Source organism: Ranitomeya imitator, chromosome 2 (genome assembly GCF_032444005.1).
Source record: "Ranitomeya imitator isolate aRanImi1 chromosome 2, aRanImi1.pri, whole genome shotgun sequence".
NCBI classification, from domain to species: domain Eukaryota; kingdom Metazoa; phylum Chordata; class Amphibia; order Anura; family Dendrobatidae; genus Ranitomeya; species Ranitomeya imitator.
The window spans coordinates 726,524,667-726,543,532 of NC_091283.1; the positions used below are offsets into that span (position 1 = coordinate 726,524,667).

Genomic DNA, 18,866 nt, shown 5'->3' on the forward strand with positions numbered 1-18,866 from the left:
TACCAAATGCAGAACAGTCTAAACGCCTCTCCCAAAAGAATTTCATGAATAGCTGGTTTTTGGTCATTCTGCCTCACAAAAATCGGAATAAAAAACTATAAAAAACTGTCACGTGTCTGAAAATGTTACCAATAAAAACATCAACTCGTCCCGCAAAAAACAAGACCTCACATGACTATGTGGACCAAAATATGGAAAAATTATAGGTCTCAAAATGTGGAGATGCAAAAACTTTTTTGCTATAAAAAGCATCTTTTAGTGTGTGACAGCTGCCAATCATAAAAATCCGATATAAAAAAACGCTATAAAAGTAAATCAAACCCCCCTTCATCACCCCCTTAGTTAGGCTAGGTTCACATTGCGTTAATCGGTTAACGCTACCGGACAGCGTTGCACGGCAAAAATGTCGCAATTAACGGCGTGCAATGGGTCCGTTAGCGCACCCATTGACAGCAATGTGATTTTTGGGTGTAGCGCATCGCTAGCGCGTGCCATTTTCGGCTCGCGCTAGCAAGGTGCCGTTCTTTTGTGGCGCGCCTCGGACGCTGCTTGCAGATCTGCCAGAGCGGGGACGTTAACGCGACCACTAAACGCGACACCTAAAAAGACATTGTGTTAGCGCAATCTGCTAGCGCTAGCGCTAAACGGATTGCCCTAACGCAATGTGAACCTAGCCTTAGTGAAAAATAATAAAATTAAAAAAAATGTATTTATTTCCATTTTCCCATTAGGGCTAGGGTTAGGATTAGGGTTAGGGCTAGGGTTAGGGCTAAGGTTAGGGCTAGGGTTAGGGTTAGGATTACATTTACGGTTGGGATTAGGGTTGGGATTAGAATTAGGGGTGTGTCAGGGTTAGGTGTGTGGTTAGGGTTACAGTTGGGATTAGGGTTAGGGGTATGTTTGGATTAGGGTTTCAGGTAGAATTGGGGAGTTTCCACTGTTTAGGTACATCAGGGGTTCTCCATGGCGTCCGATCTCAATTCCAGCCAATTCTGCATTGAAAAAGTAAAACAGTGCTCCTTCACTTCCGAGCTCTCCCGTGCGCCCAAACTTGAGTTTACCCCAACATTTGGGGTATCAGCGTACTCGAGACAAATTGGACAACAACTTTTTGAGTCCAAGTTCTCTTGTTATCCTTGGGAAAATAAAAATTTGGGGGGGCTAAGAATCATTTTTGTGGGGGAAAAAAAGGATTTTTTATTTTCACGGCTCTGCGTTATAAACTGTAGTGAAACACTTGGGGGTTTAAAGTTCTCACAACACACCTAGATAAGTTCATTGGGAGATCTAGTTTCCAATATGGGGTCACTTGTGGGGGGTTTGCACTGTTTGGGTACATCAGGGGCTCTGCAAATGCAACATGACGCCTGCAGACCAATCCATCTAAGGCTGCTTTCCAAATGGCACTCCTTCCCTTCCGAGCTCTGCCATGCGCCCAAACAGTGGTTCCCCCCCACATATGGGGTATCAGCGTACTCAGGACAAATTGGACAACAACTTTTGGGGTCCAATATATTCTGTTACCCTTGTAAAAATACAAAGCTGGGGGCTAAAAAATCATTTTTGTGAAAAAAAAAAGAATTTTTATTTTCACGGCTCTGCGTTATAAACTGTAGTGAAACACTTAGGGGTTCAAAGTTCTCACAGCACATCTAGATAAGTTCCTTGGGAGGTCTAGTTTCTAATATGGGGTCACTTGTGGGGGGTTTGTACTGTTTGGGTACATCAGGGGCTCTGCAAATGCAACGTGACGCCTGCAGACCAATCCATTTAAGTCTGCATTCCAAATCGCGCTCTTTCCCTTCCGAGCTCTGCCATGCGCCCAAACAGTGGTTTCCCCCCACATATGGGGTATCAGCGTACTCAGGACAAATTGGAAAACAACTTTTGGGGTCCAATTTATCATGTAACCCTTGTAAAAATACAAAACTGGGGGCTAAAAAATAATTTTTGCAAAAAAAAAAAAATTATTTTCACGGCTCTGCATTATAAACTGTAGTGAAACACTTGGGGGTTCAAAGCTCTCAAAACACATCAAGATAAGTTCCTTAGGGGGTCTAGTTTCCAAAATTGTGTCACTTGTGAGGGGGTTTAATGTTTAGGCACATCAGGGGCTCTCCAAACCAACATGGCGTCCCATCTTAATTCCAGTCAGTTTTGCATTGAAAAGTCAAATGGCGCTCCTTCCCTTCCGAGCTCTGCTATGCGCCCAAAAAGTGGTTTACCCCCACATATGGGGTATCGTCGCACTCAGGACAAATTGCACAACAACTTTTGTGGTCTAATTTCTTCTCTCACCCTGGGAAAATAAAAAATTGGGGGCGAAAAGATCATTTTTGTGAAAAAATATGATTTTTTATTTTTACGGCTCTGCATTATAAACTTCTGTGAAACAATTGTTGGGTCAAAGTGCTCACCACACATCTAGATAAGTTCCTTAAGGGGTCTACATTCCAAAATGGTGTCACCTGTGAGGGGTTTCAATGTTTAGGCACATCAGGGGCTCTCCAAACGCAACATGGCGTCCCATCTCAATTCCAGTCAATTTTGCATTGAAAAGTCAAATGGCGCTCCTTCCCTTCCGAGCTCTGCCATGCGCCCAAACAGTGATTTACCCCCACATATGGGGTATCGTCGCACTCAGGGCAAATTGCACAACAACTTTTGTGGTCTAATTTCTTCTCTTACCCTTGGGAAAATAAAAAATTGGGGGCAAAAAGATCATTTTTGTGAAAAAATATGATTTTTTATTTTTATGGCTCTGCATTATAAACTTCTGTGAAGCACTTGTTGGGTCAAAGTGCTCACCACACATTTAGATAAGTTCCTTAAGGGGTCTACATTCCAAAATAGTGTCACCTGTGAGGGGTTTCAATGTTTAGGCACATCAGGGGCTCTCCAAACGCAACATGGCATCCCATCTCAATTCCAGTCAATTTTGCATTGAAAAGTAAAATGGCGCTCCTTCCCTTCCGAGCTCTGCCATGCGCCTAAACAGTGGTTTACCCCCATATAAGGGGTATCAGCATACTCAGGACAAATTGGACAACAATTTTTGAGGTCCAGTTTCTTCTCTTACTCTTAGGAAAATAAAAAATTGGGGGCAAAAAGATCATTTTTGTGAAAAAATATGATTTTTTATTTTTACGGCTCTGCATTATAAACTTCTGTGAAGCACTTGGTGGGTCAAAGTGGTCGCCACACATCTAGATAAGTTCCTTAGAGTGTCTACTTTCCAAAATTGTGTCACTTGTGGGGGGTTTCAATGTTTAGGCACATGAGGGGCTCTCCAAATGCAACATGGCGTCCCATCTCAATTCCCGTCAATTTTGCATTGAAAAGTCAAATGGCGCTCCTTTCCTTCCGAGCTCTGCCATGCGCCCAAACAGTGGTTTACCCCCACATATGGGGTACCGGCATACTCAGGACAGATTGTACAACAACATTTGGCATCCATTTTATCCTGTTACCCTTGGTAAAATAAAACAAATTGGAGCTGAAATAAATTTTGTGTGAAAAAAAGTTAAATATTCATTTTTATTTAAACATTCCAAAAATTCCTGTGAAACACCTGAAGGGTAAATAAACTTCCTGAATGTGGTTTTGAACACCTTGAGGGGTGCAGTTTTTAGAATGGTGTCACACTTGGGTATTTTCTATCATATAGACCCCTCAAAATGACTTCAAATGAGATGTGGTCCCTAAAAAAAAATGGTGTTTTAAAAATGAGAAATTGCTGGTCAACTTTTAACCCTTATAACTCCCTAACAAAAAAAAAATGTTGGTTCCAAAATTGTGCTGATGTAAAGTAGACATGTGGGAAATGTTACTTATTAAGTATTTTGTGTGACATATGTTTGTGATTTAAGGGCATAAAAATTCAAATTTGGAAAATTGCGAAATTTTCAAAATTTTCACCAAATTTCCGTTTTTTTCACAAATAAACGCAAGTTATATCAAATAAATTTTACCACTAACATGAAGTAAAATATGTCACGAGAAAACATTATCAGAATCGCCAAGATCCGTTAAAGCGTTCCAGAGTTATAACCTCATAAAGGGACAGTGGTCAGAATTGTAAAAATTGGCCCGGTCATTAACGTGCAAACCACCCTCGGGGCTTAAGGGGTTAAAGGGACCAGAAAAAAAAGTCAACTTGCCAGCTCACCAAAAAATTCATTTTGCACGGAAAACACTATCTGGTCAGTCGTGGAGCAAGTAAGGAAAACAAGAAGATTTGATCCAGCTCCTGGTAAAAATTAATACATTTTTCCTCCATATAAAAATACAATGATTTTACACCCAAGACAGAATCTAGAAAGTGAGGAGTTTCAAATGTAGTCCAGCTTTCTTTGTCAGAGCTCCGACCATAATCACGATTGTGGTTTGTCCTTATCAGGAAGTTACATACTGCAAAACACTTTGATGAATAAAGCCACCAGAGATACGATTGACATCCTTAATTTCTTTTCTGCGGCAGTAATTCTCCAATTCTATGGATTTATCTCCTCATGGGTCTGCAGCACCCTTAATGGAGTTACCAGGGCTTCCTGTATAATTTGTGAGTGTATCTAGGCTGCAGAATGATAACAGTTAGCAATGTACTCTCTGTCAGCAAGCTGCATTGTGTCCTGGACAGCACACCTAGTCATCTGAGCAGCTTTCTCCTGATTCTGTGGGAAATGTTCACTTCCCGACTAGAGTTTTCCTGTTGTTTAGCAGAGACTAGTTAGTGATGTCACAACAGACCCCACCCCCATCTCGACCAGATCCTCCCCCCTGCTTTCCTCAGGGGACTGACTCAGATGATTGAACTAACCTGAAAGGAAAAGTCTTCTACATAGGTGAGTTTAATGTACTGTGTGCATCCATCCAGTCTGCCTTCATCCATCAGTTTTCCCCTTCCATCAATCCATCCATTGCTCATCTGTCCATCTCTCCCTCATCCATATATCCATCCCTCCCTAATCCACATATTCATCCCTCCCTCCCTCATCCATCCATCTCTCCTTCACCCCTCATTCATCCCTCTCTCATCATCCATCATCCATCCATCCCTTATCCATCTATCCCTCCCTCATCCATCCATTCCTCCCTCAATCAACCCTCCCTCATCCTTCCATCCCTTCCTCATCCAGACCTCTTTCATCCATCCCGCCCTTATCCATCCATCCCTCTCTCATCCATCATTGCTCCCTCATCCATCCCTCCCTCATCCTTCCATTCATCCCTCATCCATCCCTCCCTCATCAATGCATCCATCCAACCTTCATCCATCCCTCATCCATGCATCCCTCATCTACCATCCATCTCTCATCCATCCATCCCTCATTCATCCATCACTGCCTCTTCCATCTCTCCCTCATCCATCCATTCATACACACATCACTATAGACTGAAGCAGCAGCTGAAATGTATTATGTGGAATATATGTGTACTGTATTTACATCACCATAGACTGATGTTCTACAGCAGTTGAGGTGTATTATGTGCTATATATGTATACATATCACTATACATTAAAATTCTGCAGAAACTGAAGTGTATATATGTATTTATAGCTCCACAGACTGAGGTTCTGCAGCAGCTGAGATATGTTACATGGAATAAATGTATGCTGTATATGTATATATGGGGAGTGCAGTGATTGTGCTGCTTTCCACAGATGAGCACACTGCTCTGTTATTTTCATTACTGGAGTGAGCGGGCAGAGGGCGGTGCTTGACACTGAGGCTTGGCGGTGCCAGCTCTGGCTGTGAAGCACAGGGAGCTATTAACTTTGGTAGAGCCGCAGGTAAACAAAGTGGGTGCAGGAAGTGAAGCGGAATTGAGGAGGAACGAAAGGCAGAAATAGAAAGCCAAATGTATAGTGGTGTTGTATATTACAATACATCACAGATTAGCTTTAAAAAAATGGATTTTGTGGTCGGACAACTTCTTTAAGCCTTATAGTGGATGTGTGCACACAGCCCATCCAGGTGAGCACGATCGTGCATATCCTTCTATATTGTTACCCTGATAAGATTCAATTTGTATTTTGTCTCCTCTCCAGTTTCTCTATCTCAGATGCTCACCAACATAGCATTTCTTGTTGAATCCTTTTTTTATTAAGGTTTGAATAACTGTGGTTGACATTTTTTTGGAAACAATAACTATTTCTCGACTGTGAATAGACTATGAACGTCCGGACAGTCCACACATTACTCTGCATTGACATTTTAAATCATCAATGCAGTATAAGCAGCTTAAACAAGATTGTGAAGCAGTGAGGGTGGGAAACTGGCTGCCAGACACATCTAAACATCTTATTATCGTGTTTAAATTCATAATCTCTGCATACACAGCGCTAAGCCAAAGCTTATGTATACAGATTACAAAACAGTTGCCCGGGCTGAGCTTCCTCTTCTGGATCTATTGTGATCATTCGATTGACAGAGGGTGCAGGATCTTCTGGGTCGTAAGAGACCCCAGTCAACTATGCTATGATACCATGAGGCTAAAATATTTCAGTAACTGGGACTATTATAACTGCCCCAGTTACAAGAGAAATCAGCAATAAAAAGAAGGTTTTAATATGATAAAATGACCTCAGACTTCTTGAAAGAATGTTTAGCAGAATGGCGTAAAAAATAAATGATGTCAGAAAGAAAAAAAGCAGAAAGAAAACAAAACCAACAAAACCATTCCTTTCTAAATCAGTGCTTCTAGCCCCACCACCATTTAAAGAAAAACATGTCAAATATATAAAAATATTTTTCTTGGAATGGTGAATAGAACTTAAAATATTTTGTTCTGTCTTTTCTGGTCATATAAAAAATACATATATAAAAAAGTGTAAAATTCCTATTTTGCTTTACATTTTCCCTGACAAAAAAAAGGAATATAAAAATGAAATTAAAATTAAGCTTTATTTCTTGCTACACCAAAGAGGCAACAATTATGTAAATATTTGAACGTGAATTTTTTATAGTCATTAAAAGCGCATATGTTATAAAACCTGATAAAATGCCAGGTCAATAAAGGCAGAAAATGGACTAATGGATTGTTTAACAATTTTATGACCTATGACATATTGGTACATCATAGGCCACCTCCCCCTCTTTAATGCAGGTTCCGGAGCTGAGCCCTCATCTTTACAGGCATCTGATCAGTTGTCATGTGCCCCTTACAGTCACGAGTGGAATCGCAATCCACCCGCGGCTCTTAACATGTTAAATGCCACTGTCAAACTCTGACAGTAGCACTTAATATGCATGCAGCGGAAGCGTGTTACTATCCACACCAATCAGCGCCCCTATCACATGAATGCGGGACGCCAATGGGTTGGAATAACAACTGGGGGTCTGCAGTAGACCCCCAAACTTGTCATTGCCGATCTGCTATGAGCACCGTACAGTATACATTGTTTCTTTTTTGGACATATATATCCCTGAACCAACAGTAAACATGGTGTTGACTTGTGTGCAAACAAACACTAGCATGCCAGTTTAAGGCTCCCCTTAAGTTCTGCCCTGTTTAAAAATGGTGACCATTCACATACCAGCACAACTGCTCATGCACAATCACGTTTTGGCTTTGCTAGGCCAGGATTGGCTTCTATGCGATCACATGGAAAAACATGTGCAGTGGTGGTGTACAGATGCCGATATCTGCATGGTTTAAGTGATTAATATTAGAGTTGAGCTAATTTTTAGTTCGGTTCTGATTACAATCGGCGGGGAATATTGTCTTTGCAATATTTACTGAACACAGCTGAACATTATTGGAGTCAGTGGGAGTAGAAATTAACAAATATGTTCAGAACCGATCATCAAACATAAATTTGGCACTAATAGGGTACCAATATGGCACGAATATGGAAAATTCAGATTCGGCGACCAATTCAGAACATATTTGCTCAACTTTAATTAACATACCTAATAACAGGGCTTATGTGGGTGAGTCAGTTTTATTGATTTATAACACATATATGAACTTTATTATCAATTATGCGTATATGCACAAAGTAACTTTTTGTAATCACCGTAACTTTTTATGCACTCTATGAAATCAGCACTATCTAGTGTGCCTGGAATAATAGCATATGTTGCACAAATCAAAAGGTATAGCCTTTTGTCATTTTTTTTGCAATAATTTGTAAATTGCCCAGTGATCAAATGTTTCTATACATGTATGTATGATTAATATGCAAATACCCAAAATGAAACAATGCTGAGTACCAACTCAAAAATACTAATAACCACAATAGAAAAAGTGCAAAATGTGTAAGATTCATATAAATCTTTATTTACCATTTTCTTAAAAAGAAATTTCAACAAGAAAAAATTACAAAATGCCAAATTAGAGGCCATAAAACCCAAAAAAGTCAAGGGAGCCCTTCAGTTCTTCTTAAACTCATATGTGGAATCCTGATTAGCATAGACATATATAAAGGGTTGAAAAAGTACTTAAAAAGAAACAAATTCTGCTAAAGAGCATGGTAACATACACACTAATCTTGTAAAGAGCATGGTAACATACACACTAATCTTGTAAAGAGCTATATTTATATAGAAAGTGCTGTTACTTAGACTTGCATATAATATGCAGACATAATATCCAGTGCTTTACCAGAACAACCAGTGTTGTAACAAGAAGGTGCACATATAAGCATGATCATAATATGAGAAACTTACATATGAGTAGAGTCTGATGCGGGTGCTCCCGCCGCCCCAACGCACGTTTCATGATAGTCACTTCCTCAGGAGGTGTAATTTTGTAATTAACTTTCTTATGCACTCTATGAAATCAGCACTATCTAATATGCCTGGAATAGTAGCATATGTTGCACAAATGAAAAGGTATAGCCTTTTGTAACTTTTTTTGCAATAATTTGTAAATTGCACAGTGATCAAATGTTTCTATACATGTGTATATGATTGTTTCACTGCTTCAGAAAGGTTCATTTGAACCGAAATGTTCACCATGCCACGTGGGCTAAATAAAGTCAACTTATTTTGGTAACTATTGGAGCGCTGCCTTTCCTTTTTACATCTATCTATTTATTCTTTGAGGTGTGTGTAAAAAAATTGGACTGTGCATGCATGGTCCATGCGCCTTAAGATTTTTTTTTCCCACACCCATAGACTTGTATTGGCAAGTCTCGTACAATATACACAGTCAATCACAGCATGCTGCAATTTTTTCCTCAGTTTGATGATTAGAGCTGAGGAAAAAAAATTCAGATGTGCACTGACTCATTGAATAACATTGGTCAGAGTGCAATAAAATGATTTTCTTGCATTACACTCGTCCGATTTAAACGCTTGTGTGAGCAAGTCATTAAGATAAGTCCACTTGTCATGCGTTTCCAGTGGCTTTTCTGTTCAGGTCAGCAAATCTGAAAATCTGCTCTATTACTACAGTACCAGCATCAGGAATAAGATTGAATCTCACCCACACGTTGCAGAGAAAACCTCGAATTTAATTTGACATTCACTGCAGATTTTACATCTTCAGCTTGTTAATTTATGCCGCAGGTATTTACATCAGAAAGAGTTTGTATGGTCTCTCCGTGTTTGCGTGGGTTTCCTCCGGGCACTCCGGTTTCCTCCCACATTCCAAAGACATACTGATAGGGATTCTAGATTGTGAGCCCCAACAGGGACAGTGATGATAATGTGTGCAAAACTGTAAAGCGCTGCGGAATATGTTAGCGCTATATAAAAATAAAGATTATTATTATTATTATTAAGGCTTATCTGCATTATTTATGCAGTAAATATAGTGATATCATCACAATATATTGTGGGTAGTAACACTACAAATGTGCTAAGAATTGTTAGCAGCACAAACTATCACTTTTCTGAGTCTACCACTTACGATTTACCTGTTGTTTCAGGTAATTTTTCAGGATAAGCTGTCACTATTTCACTTGATATAATTTGTATCCGTTTTTTGTATTGTGGTTGCAATCTGATCCCTCAGTTAGATGAAAACCTGTGGTCAATGAGGACAGGTATGAGCAGTAATTCAGAGTAGATTTTCAGTGCAACAGAAAAGAGGCTCGTAAGTGGAGAAAGAGCCATTTTCCTGTAGTAATATATTAAAACAATTCGTAGGTTTGAGTTCTAAAAATGAAAAGCTGTTTACTCTTTAAAGAAGAACTCCCATCCAAGTTTTTATCTTTTTATCCTCCTAATATCTTGCAATCCTCATAGTTTATATTTCTGTTTACTCACAATTGCTTATTTCCTCTTTCAATATATTAAGAGAATAAACAATTTGATGGGAGAGCTTATTTAAGCTTGTCATAGAAGTAAAAATACAAAATTATGATCATTCATAAGAGTAATCTACAAAGTTGTTTGTGAACAATGTTAAAATGAAATCAATTAGTAAACATTTGTGATTTATTAGTCAAAAACGCATTGAATGGAGAAATATGGATAACAATAATGGTAATGATGATATTAACTGTGCATTATTTGTATTTTAGGAAGAACCTTTTGTTATGGTTGCAGAGAACATACTTGGTCAACCAAAGAAGTATAAAGGTTTTTCAATAGATGTCTTGGATGCATTATCTCAAAATCTTGGTTTTAAGTATGAAATATATCAAGTTCCTGATGGAAAGTATGGGCATCCTCTTCCCAATGGCTCCTGGAATGGCATGATAGGTGAACTCATAAATAAGGTAATAAGAGGTTTAATCTCTATGAGTAGTTTAGAATTGAAGTGGCAAATGTGTAAATATGATTTGCAATGCTAAATTAAATAACAAAGAAAATACAATTTCCCAGTAATACAAATAATGTTTGGCTTTGTTCATTTTAACAGCCAGAGAGCACAACATAATAAGCCTCATTAATATACATTACATGAAACAAAATGTGGAACAGTAAATTTCTTTTTCCAAATTGCAGTAGAAAAATTACAGCAGAATTCTGATTGGCTGCCTTGAGCAATATCTCTCCTTTGATTCAGTGTATTTTTATGTATGAGATCTAATAGAGACTTTCAGAAAATCTAGATACATTTCTAGATCTTTACATCTTATGACAGTGAAACAGGCATCAATGCAAACTATGGCTAAGTTCACGTGATGAGTATTTGGTGCGTTTTTGACTCTGCATATTTTTACAACAAAAAAATAAACACAGTGTGTTACCATTCCAGAATGTCAACATGTCAATTTCTGTTGTGTCTGATTTGTGGATTTTCTCCGTAGACTTCAATGAGATGAGGAAAACGCATATTATTATTATTATTATTATTATTATTTATTATTATAGCACCATTTATTCCATGGCGCTTTACATATAAGGAGGGGTATACATAATAAAAACAAGTACAATAATCTTAAACAATACAAGTCATAACTGGTACAGGAGGAGAGAGGACCCTGCCCACGAAGGGATGGGTGAGAATACAGTAGGCGAGAGTAGAGCTGGTCATGCAGTGGTTTGGTCGATCGGTGGTTACTGCAGGTTATAGGCTTGCCGGAAGAGGTAGGTCTTCAGGTTCTTTTTGAAGTTTTCAATGGTAGGTGAGAGTCTGATATGTTGGGGTAGAGGGTTCCAGAGTAGATGCGCAAGAGAAATCTTGTATACGATTGTGGGAAGAGGAGATAAGAGGGGAGTAGGGAAGGAGGTCTTGTGAGGATCGCAGGTTGCGTGTAGGTAAGTACCGGGAGACGAGGTCACAGATGTATGGAGGAGACAGGTTGTGGATGGCTTTGTATGTCATGGTTAGGGTTTTGTACTGGAGTCTCTGGGCAATGGGAAGCCAGTGAAGGGATTGACAGAGGGGAGAAGCTGGGGAATAGCGGGGGGACAGGTGGATTAGTCGGGCAGCAGAGTTTAGAATAGATTGGAGGGGTGCGAGAGTGTTAGAGGGGAGGCCACAGAGCAGGAGGTTGCAGTAGTCAAAGCGAGAGATGATGAGGGCATGGACTAGGGTTTTTGCAGATTCTTGGTTGAGGAATGAACGGATTCGTGAAATATTTTTGAGTTGAAGTCGGCAGGAAGTGGAAAGGGCTTGGATATGTGGTTTGAAGGAGAGATCAGCATCAAGGATTACCTCGAGGCAGCGAGCTTTTGGGACTGGGGAGAGTGGGCAGCCATTTACTGTAATGGATAGATTCGTTGGGGGGTCACATGAGATGGGGGAAAGATGATGATTTCTGTTTTGTCCATGTTAATTTTCAGAAATCTAGCGGAGAAGAAGGATGAAATAGTGGACAGACATTGAGGGATTCTGGTTAGTAGGGAGGTGATATATGGTCCAGAGATGTAGATCTGTGTGTCATCAGCATAGAGATGATACTGAAAGCCATGAGATTCTATGAGCTGTCCCAGGCCAAAGATGTAAATGGAGAAGCGCAGGGGCTCTAGGACTGAACCTTGTGGGACTCCGACAGATAGGGGGCGAGGTGAGGAGGTGGTGTGTGAGTGGGAGACGCTGAATGTCTGGTCTGTTAGGTATGATGAGATCCAGGATAGGGCCAACTCTGTGATACCAAGGGATGAGAGGGTCTGTAATAATAGGGAATGGTCCACTGTGTCAAAGGCAGCCGACAGGTCCAGGAGGAGGACAGAGTTGTGTCGCTTGCTCTTGGTGGTTAAAAGGTCATTGGCGACCTTAGTTAGGGCAGTTTCAGTGGAGTGGTGTGACCGGAAGCCAGATTGTAAGCGGTCAAAGAGCAAGCAACAAGAGAGATGGGAGAACAGTTCAAGATAGACGTGTTGTTCCAGTAGCTTGGAGGCATAGGGGAGAAGTGATATAGGGCGATAGCTAGATAGAGAGGATGGGTCAAGAGAGGGCTTTTTGAGGATAGGTGTGATGGAGGCATGTTTAAAGCTTGAGGGGAAAACACCAGTTGTTAGTGATAGGTTGAAGAGATGGGTTAGGGTTGGGATGAAGACTGTGGTGAGGTTTGGGATGAAGTGGGATGGGATCGGGTCAAGTGCACAGGTGGTGAGATGTGATCTTGAGAATAGAGAGGAGAGTCGATCTTCTGTAATGGTGGAGAAGTTGCTTTTGGAGGTGGAGGGCTGGGAAGTCAGGAGGAAGGGCTCTGGGGGTTGTTGATCAAAACTGTCTCTGATGTTATCAATATTCTGCTTGAAAAATAAGGCAAAGTCTTCAGCTGAGATGAGTGGGGAGGGAGGAGGTGCTGGGGGACGGAGGAGAGAATTGAAGGTGTTGAATAACTGTTTAGGGTTGTGAGACAGGGAGGATATGAGAGATGAGAAGTAGGTTTGTTTAGCTGTGGCGAGTGTGGTCTTGAAAGTAGTGAGGGACTGTTTGAATGCAATGAAGTGCTCGTTGGAGTGGGATCTTTTCCATCTGCGCTCAGCAGCCCTGGAAGCTCGCCTCAGTTCTTTGGTCAGGCTGGTGTGCCAGGGCTGTCTATTGATTTTGCGAGCTTTGGTATGTGTAAGTGGGGCAGCAGATTCCAAAACTACAGCTATTGTGGTGTTATATAGAGCGGCAGCGTCATCCGCATTGTGTAAGTAACTTATAGCTGTGAGAGGGAGGAGTGATTCAGAGAATGAGTGTAGGTCAAGGTGTTTAAGATTTCTGCGAGGGTGTGAAAGTTTGTGGGGTGGGGATTGTAGACATGGAGTGGAGAGGGAAGAGAATGTGAGAAGGTTGTGGTCAGAGAGAGGAAGAGGTGAGTTAGAGAGGTTAGATAGAGAGCAGAGGCAGGTGAAGATGAGGTCCAGTGTGTGGCCATCTTTGAGGGTGGCTGTAGAAGACCATTGAGTTAGGCCGAAGGAGGAAGTGAGAGATAGAAGTTTAGTGGCAGCTAAGAGGGAAGTGTCAATGGGGATGTTGAAGTCGCCCATGATGATAGTAGGGATGTCCGCGGAAAGGAAATGAAGCAGCCAGGTGGTGAAGTGGTCAAAGAAGGTAGTGGCTGGCCCTGGAGGGCGGTAGATGACAGCCAGTTGGAGGTTGGAGGGAGAGTAGATGCGCACAGAGTGCACCTCATAGGAAGGGAGGGTAACAGATGGTGCCAGTGGGATTGGGGTGAAGATGCAGGTAGCTGACAGGAGAAAACCAACTCCTCTGCCATGTTTGCTGCTGGGGCAGGGGGTGTGAGAAAGGTGGAAGCCACCATATGAAAGTGCAGCAGGAGAGGCTGTGTCAGATGGGGTGAGCCAGGTTTCTGTGATGGCAAGGAAGGAAAGTTTGGTAGTAACAAAAAGATCATGGATGTAGGAAAGCTTGTTGCGGACAGAGCAAATTTTCACTGCATTTCTACAGTGGAAATGCACAAAAAATAAATTTAATTCATACAGCACATTATCAATAAAGTTTTATCATACCTAACTAACAACAAGCATCTAAAACAAGGAAGTTGAAAACATCACATACCAAAACTTTTTCTACCAAAACCACAGATGAAAAAATAAAAAAATGTGAAAAAATGCAAATTATTTAACTTAGCTAATAGGTGCAGAATTGCTACAGAAAATCTGCAACATCAAAACCTCACCAAATACTCATGGTCTGAACTTAGCTTAATAATTTTAATTCTGAAATGAACAGCATGAGAAAGACTTGATTGATGACTAATTAAAGGGAACCTGTCACCCCAAAATTCGAGTATGAGCTGCGGCCACCAGCATCAGGGGCTTATCTACAGCATTCTGTAATGCTATAGATAAGCCCCCGATGTAACCTGAAAGATAAGAAAAACAAGTAAGATTATACTCACCATGGGGCGGTCCCGGTTCGGGTCCGATGGGTGTCGCGGTCTGGGTCCGGCGCCTCCCATCTTCATGCGATGACATCCTCTTCTTTTCTTCCTGCTGTGGCTCTAAACCCAATCATGTCAGATTTTAAAACATTAGTTTATCAAGACTGGTGTTTTGTATGACAGTGTTAATGAGAGCATTGGAGTAAGATGTCCCAAGTTCATTAAAAGATGTATACCCATATGAATTTGTTGCAACTTTCAGCAGCCATGCGCTGTCATAAGAAATCTACTCCAATCAGGAAATCAAATACATTTATGACAAGTTATAATAAATTCTTAAGCCATACTAAGCCATGGCCCCTCCTGGCTAAGATCATCTGCATTTCAAAAATTTGGTGGAGCTGACAATGACTGGACCAGACATGTAAAATGTTGCAAAGATTTTATGCAGCTTTGAGAATAGTAACATTTTTAGCAGTTGAACATTAAACACTGCTGAAAGCTGATGAATCAGAACCTTAAGCTCCAAAATTAGGACCAAAGCTGGCTGTGATCAGTAGGGATTAATACTGCAGGGAATATCAATGTGAATCATTTATTCTTTGTTTCCAAAATTGAGCAATTTGGTGCAACTGCTTTTCTCTTAAAACTAACATCCAATACAAGATCTGTAAATATCAAAACCTTTTCGCCATTTAGTTTCAGCTAGTTTAATTTTCCTATTGGTCATCATTACATCCTACTTATCATTGTAGTCCAGAATCATTCCTAAGAATGTATAAGCACACAGTGTCCTTTTTGGGGCAGGCAAATTCATTTGAATTTTCTTATCCAATCTGGGCAAATCTGGTGACTCAATTTTTTCTTTTTTTTAGATTAGCTCATTTACACTTAGTCTTTACACTTGTCATTTTTGACCACCTCAAAAAAATCTGTGCACATGCCCTAAGGGAAAGTATGATTGGTGATCTTGCACTATGGCCATAGTTCACCACGAGTTGCTGCCTTATAGAATATTTTCGTATAAAAGAACCTTTCTAATCCCTCCATGAGGATCTAGTGACACAACCATTCTCTCAACAGTACAATAAACAGTGTTTAGTAATGTTTACACTCATTTGTGTCATTATGCGGTCCCATCCAGATTAAGAGGCAGTAGCTGATTTGAGGAGTGGATCTTTTTTTTTCACTCAGTGTTCAACGGAATCTGTCATCAGGTTTTTCCATGTAATATGTAAAAAAGAACCTAGCACTCAACTGATGCTTTAGTGCAGCTTTTATTGTAGTGGTACACAAAACGTTTCGGTCCAGTCTACGGACCTTCGTCAGTAACGTACTACAGAATAGTAAGAGAGACCGATGGGTCATAAGGTATTAAGAGGCAGCGTCTTGTACTTGAGCCCGATAGGAGCGGTACCGCTGAGAAGACTGGTAAGGATGAGGGTGCTGACAGACGCGGTGTCCACGAACGGTGGCGGATATTCTCCTGAGGTATCTCCTCCCAGACCTGGATTAAAGCATCAGACAGTTTTAGAAGACACATGGTTATTAGTTACGTGCAAGAGGTCATTCTGCAGGGCTCTGGCACTGCTCCTCCTGTTCATCAAGAGGTAGCAGTCTTGTTCCACATCTCCTGGTGTACTAACCTGTCTCCTGATGTCCACTCTATGCTCTGGACACTGTGCTGACAGACAGAGCTATCTATCTTGCCAAAGCTCAGATTGGTGTGCCACAGTGGTTGAGCTGCACTATCTGTGCAACTTCTGTGGGTTGTAGACACTGCCTCAAAATGAAAGCAATGACTAAATGTAAAAGTGACCGAAACAAACAGCCAAAATGATGAAAACATAGAAATGGTCTGTGGTCTCCCCCTGCAGAACCACTCATTTATAGGGGTTGTCTTGCTAATTGCCCATCATTTCTACCTGTTGTTGGTTCCATTTGCACAATAGCAGGATAAATCAACTCACAATCAGTGTTGCTTCAAAACTGGACAAGTTGATTTCCCCAGAAGTGTGAGTTACTTGGAGTTACCGTGTGTTGCTTAAGTGCTCCCTTTATTTTTTTGAAAAGTATATATATATATATATATATATATATATATATATAAACAGTGGACAGTGGGTCAGAAAGTATTCAGACTCCTTTAAATTTTTCACTTCTTGTTTCATTGCAGCTATTTGGTACATTCAAAAAAGTTCATTTTTTTTACCATTAATGTACACTCTGCACCCAATTTTGACTGAAAAAAAAACTTTCACATGGTCATACGTATTCAGACCCTTGGCTCACACACTCATATCTAAGTGACATGCTGTCCATTTCCTTGTGATCCTCCTTGAGATGTTTCTACTCCTTCATTGGAGTCCAGCTGTGTTTCATTAAACTGATAGGATTTGATTTGAAAAGGCAAACACCTGTCTATATGACACCTCACAGCTCACAGTGCATGTCAAACCAAATGAGAATCATGAGGTCAAAGGAACTGACTAAAGAGCTCAGAGACAGAATTGTGGCAAGACACAGATTTGGCCAAGGTTACAACAGAATTTCTGCAGTGCTCAATGCTCCTAAGAGCACAGTGGCCTCAATAATCCTTAACCCCTTCCCAACCTTTGACGCATACGCTGCGTCATGAAAGTCGGTGCCATTCCGACCCATGACGCAGCATATGCGTCATGGAAAGATCGTGTCCCTGCAGATCGGGTGAAAGGGTTAACTCCCATTTCACCCGATCTGCAGGGACAGGGGGAGTGGTAGTTTAGCCCAGGGGGGGTGGCTTCACCCCCTCGTGGCTACGATCGCTCTGATTGGCTGTTGAAAGTGAAACTGCCAATCAGAGCGATTTGTAATATTTCACCTAAAAAAATGGTGAAATATTACAATCCAGCCATGGCCGATGCTGCAATATCATCGGCCATGGCTGGACACACTAATGTGTACCCACTCCACTCCTCCGATCGCCCCCCCAGCCCCCCGATCTGCGGTGTGCTCCCCTCGGACCTGTGCTCTGCTCCCCCGTCCTCCTGCCCGCTCCCCCCGTGCTCCAATCACACCCCCCGTGCTCCAATCAAACCCCCCCGCACTCCGATCCCCCCCCCGCACTCTGATCCCCCCCCGCACAGCGATCCCCCCCGCACAGCGATCCCCCCCCGCACAGCGATCCACCCGCCCGCACAGCGATCCACCCGCCCGCACAGCGATCCCCCACTCCGTGCTCCAATCCACCCCCCCGTGTTCCGGTCCACCCCCCCGTGCTCCGACGCCCCCCCCCGTGCCCTGATCTCCCCCCCTTATACTTACCTGGCCTCCCGGGGACCGTCCGTCTTCTTTCCTGGGCGCCGCCATCTTCCAAAATGGCGGGCGCATGTGCAGTGCGCCCGCCGAATCTGCCGGCAGGCAGATTCGTTCCAGAGTGAATTTTGATCACTGAGATAGGTTGACTCCACAAAGAAAGCTGTTCGCATGTGGGGGCAGCCTGGAAAGCTGATGTGATCCATTTCATATTTCTCCCACCCCCAGGGACAGAGAATCAGAATGCAAAGTTCGATATTTCAGTAAATTATCCCTTTATTTTATCACTGTTTTTACATCTTTGTATGTCACTTTTTATTCCCATATTTTTATACCTTTTTATTGCAAGCATTGTACCTTTTCTAATAAAGCTTAAAACTTTAATAAGTCTGAACCTTGTATACGCTAAAAGAATTCATAGCCTTAAAGTGTATGATCCTTATGAGTGGCAGACAGTAGTAGTAATGTTTCCGGGACTCATCGCCCGTTTGTTCGGTGAGTGGTGGCAGCGTGTATGAGCGGGGTGTGTGGCCTGTGTTGGTGTGTGATTTATGCTCCCCATTACAGCATAGGACAGAGATTGAATGCTGGAGTGAGTGAGAGGAGATAGATTAACCCTTGCAGGCGCAACCCCAAGTCACGTGCTGAAAAGCGGCTACATGACAGGGGTGTTTTTCAGCTGCAGAGACAGGATGACTGGTTGTCATTGAAAGAAACATGAATTCAGCCAGGTACAGAGATATCATGGATAAAACCCGCTTCCAGAGTGCTCTGGATTTCAGACTTGGCCAAATGCAATGGCAAGAAACAACAAAATACCTGGCACACCACAATAAACCCTTAGAAATATAACATAATAAAACACAGGGTGCTACAAGATGCA

At 41.6% G+C, this 18,866-nt stretch overlaps 1 protein-coding gene across 1 annotated transcript in view; it reads left to right on the plus strand.

Moving 5' to 3' along the window:
- Positions 1-18,866, plus strand: part of GRID1 (glutamate ionotropic receptor delta type subunit 1) — a 2,008,846-nt gene that overhangs the window by 1,744,059 nt on the left and 245,921 nt on the right. Inside the window, exon 10 of the mRNA XM_069753192.1 lies at positions 10,478-10,675. Coding sequence (XP_069609293.1) covers positions 10,478-10,675 — 198 coding nt within the window. The remainder of the gene's footprint in view (positions 1-10,477; positions 10,676-18,866) is intronic.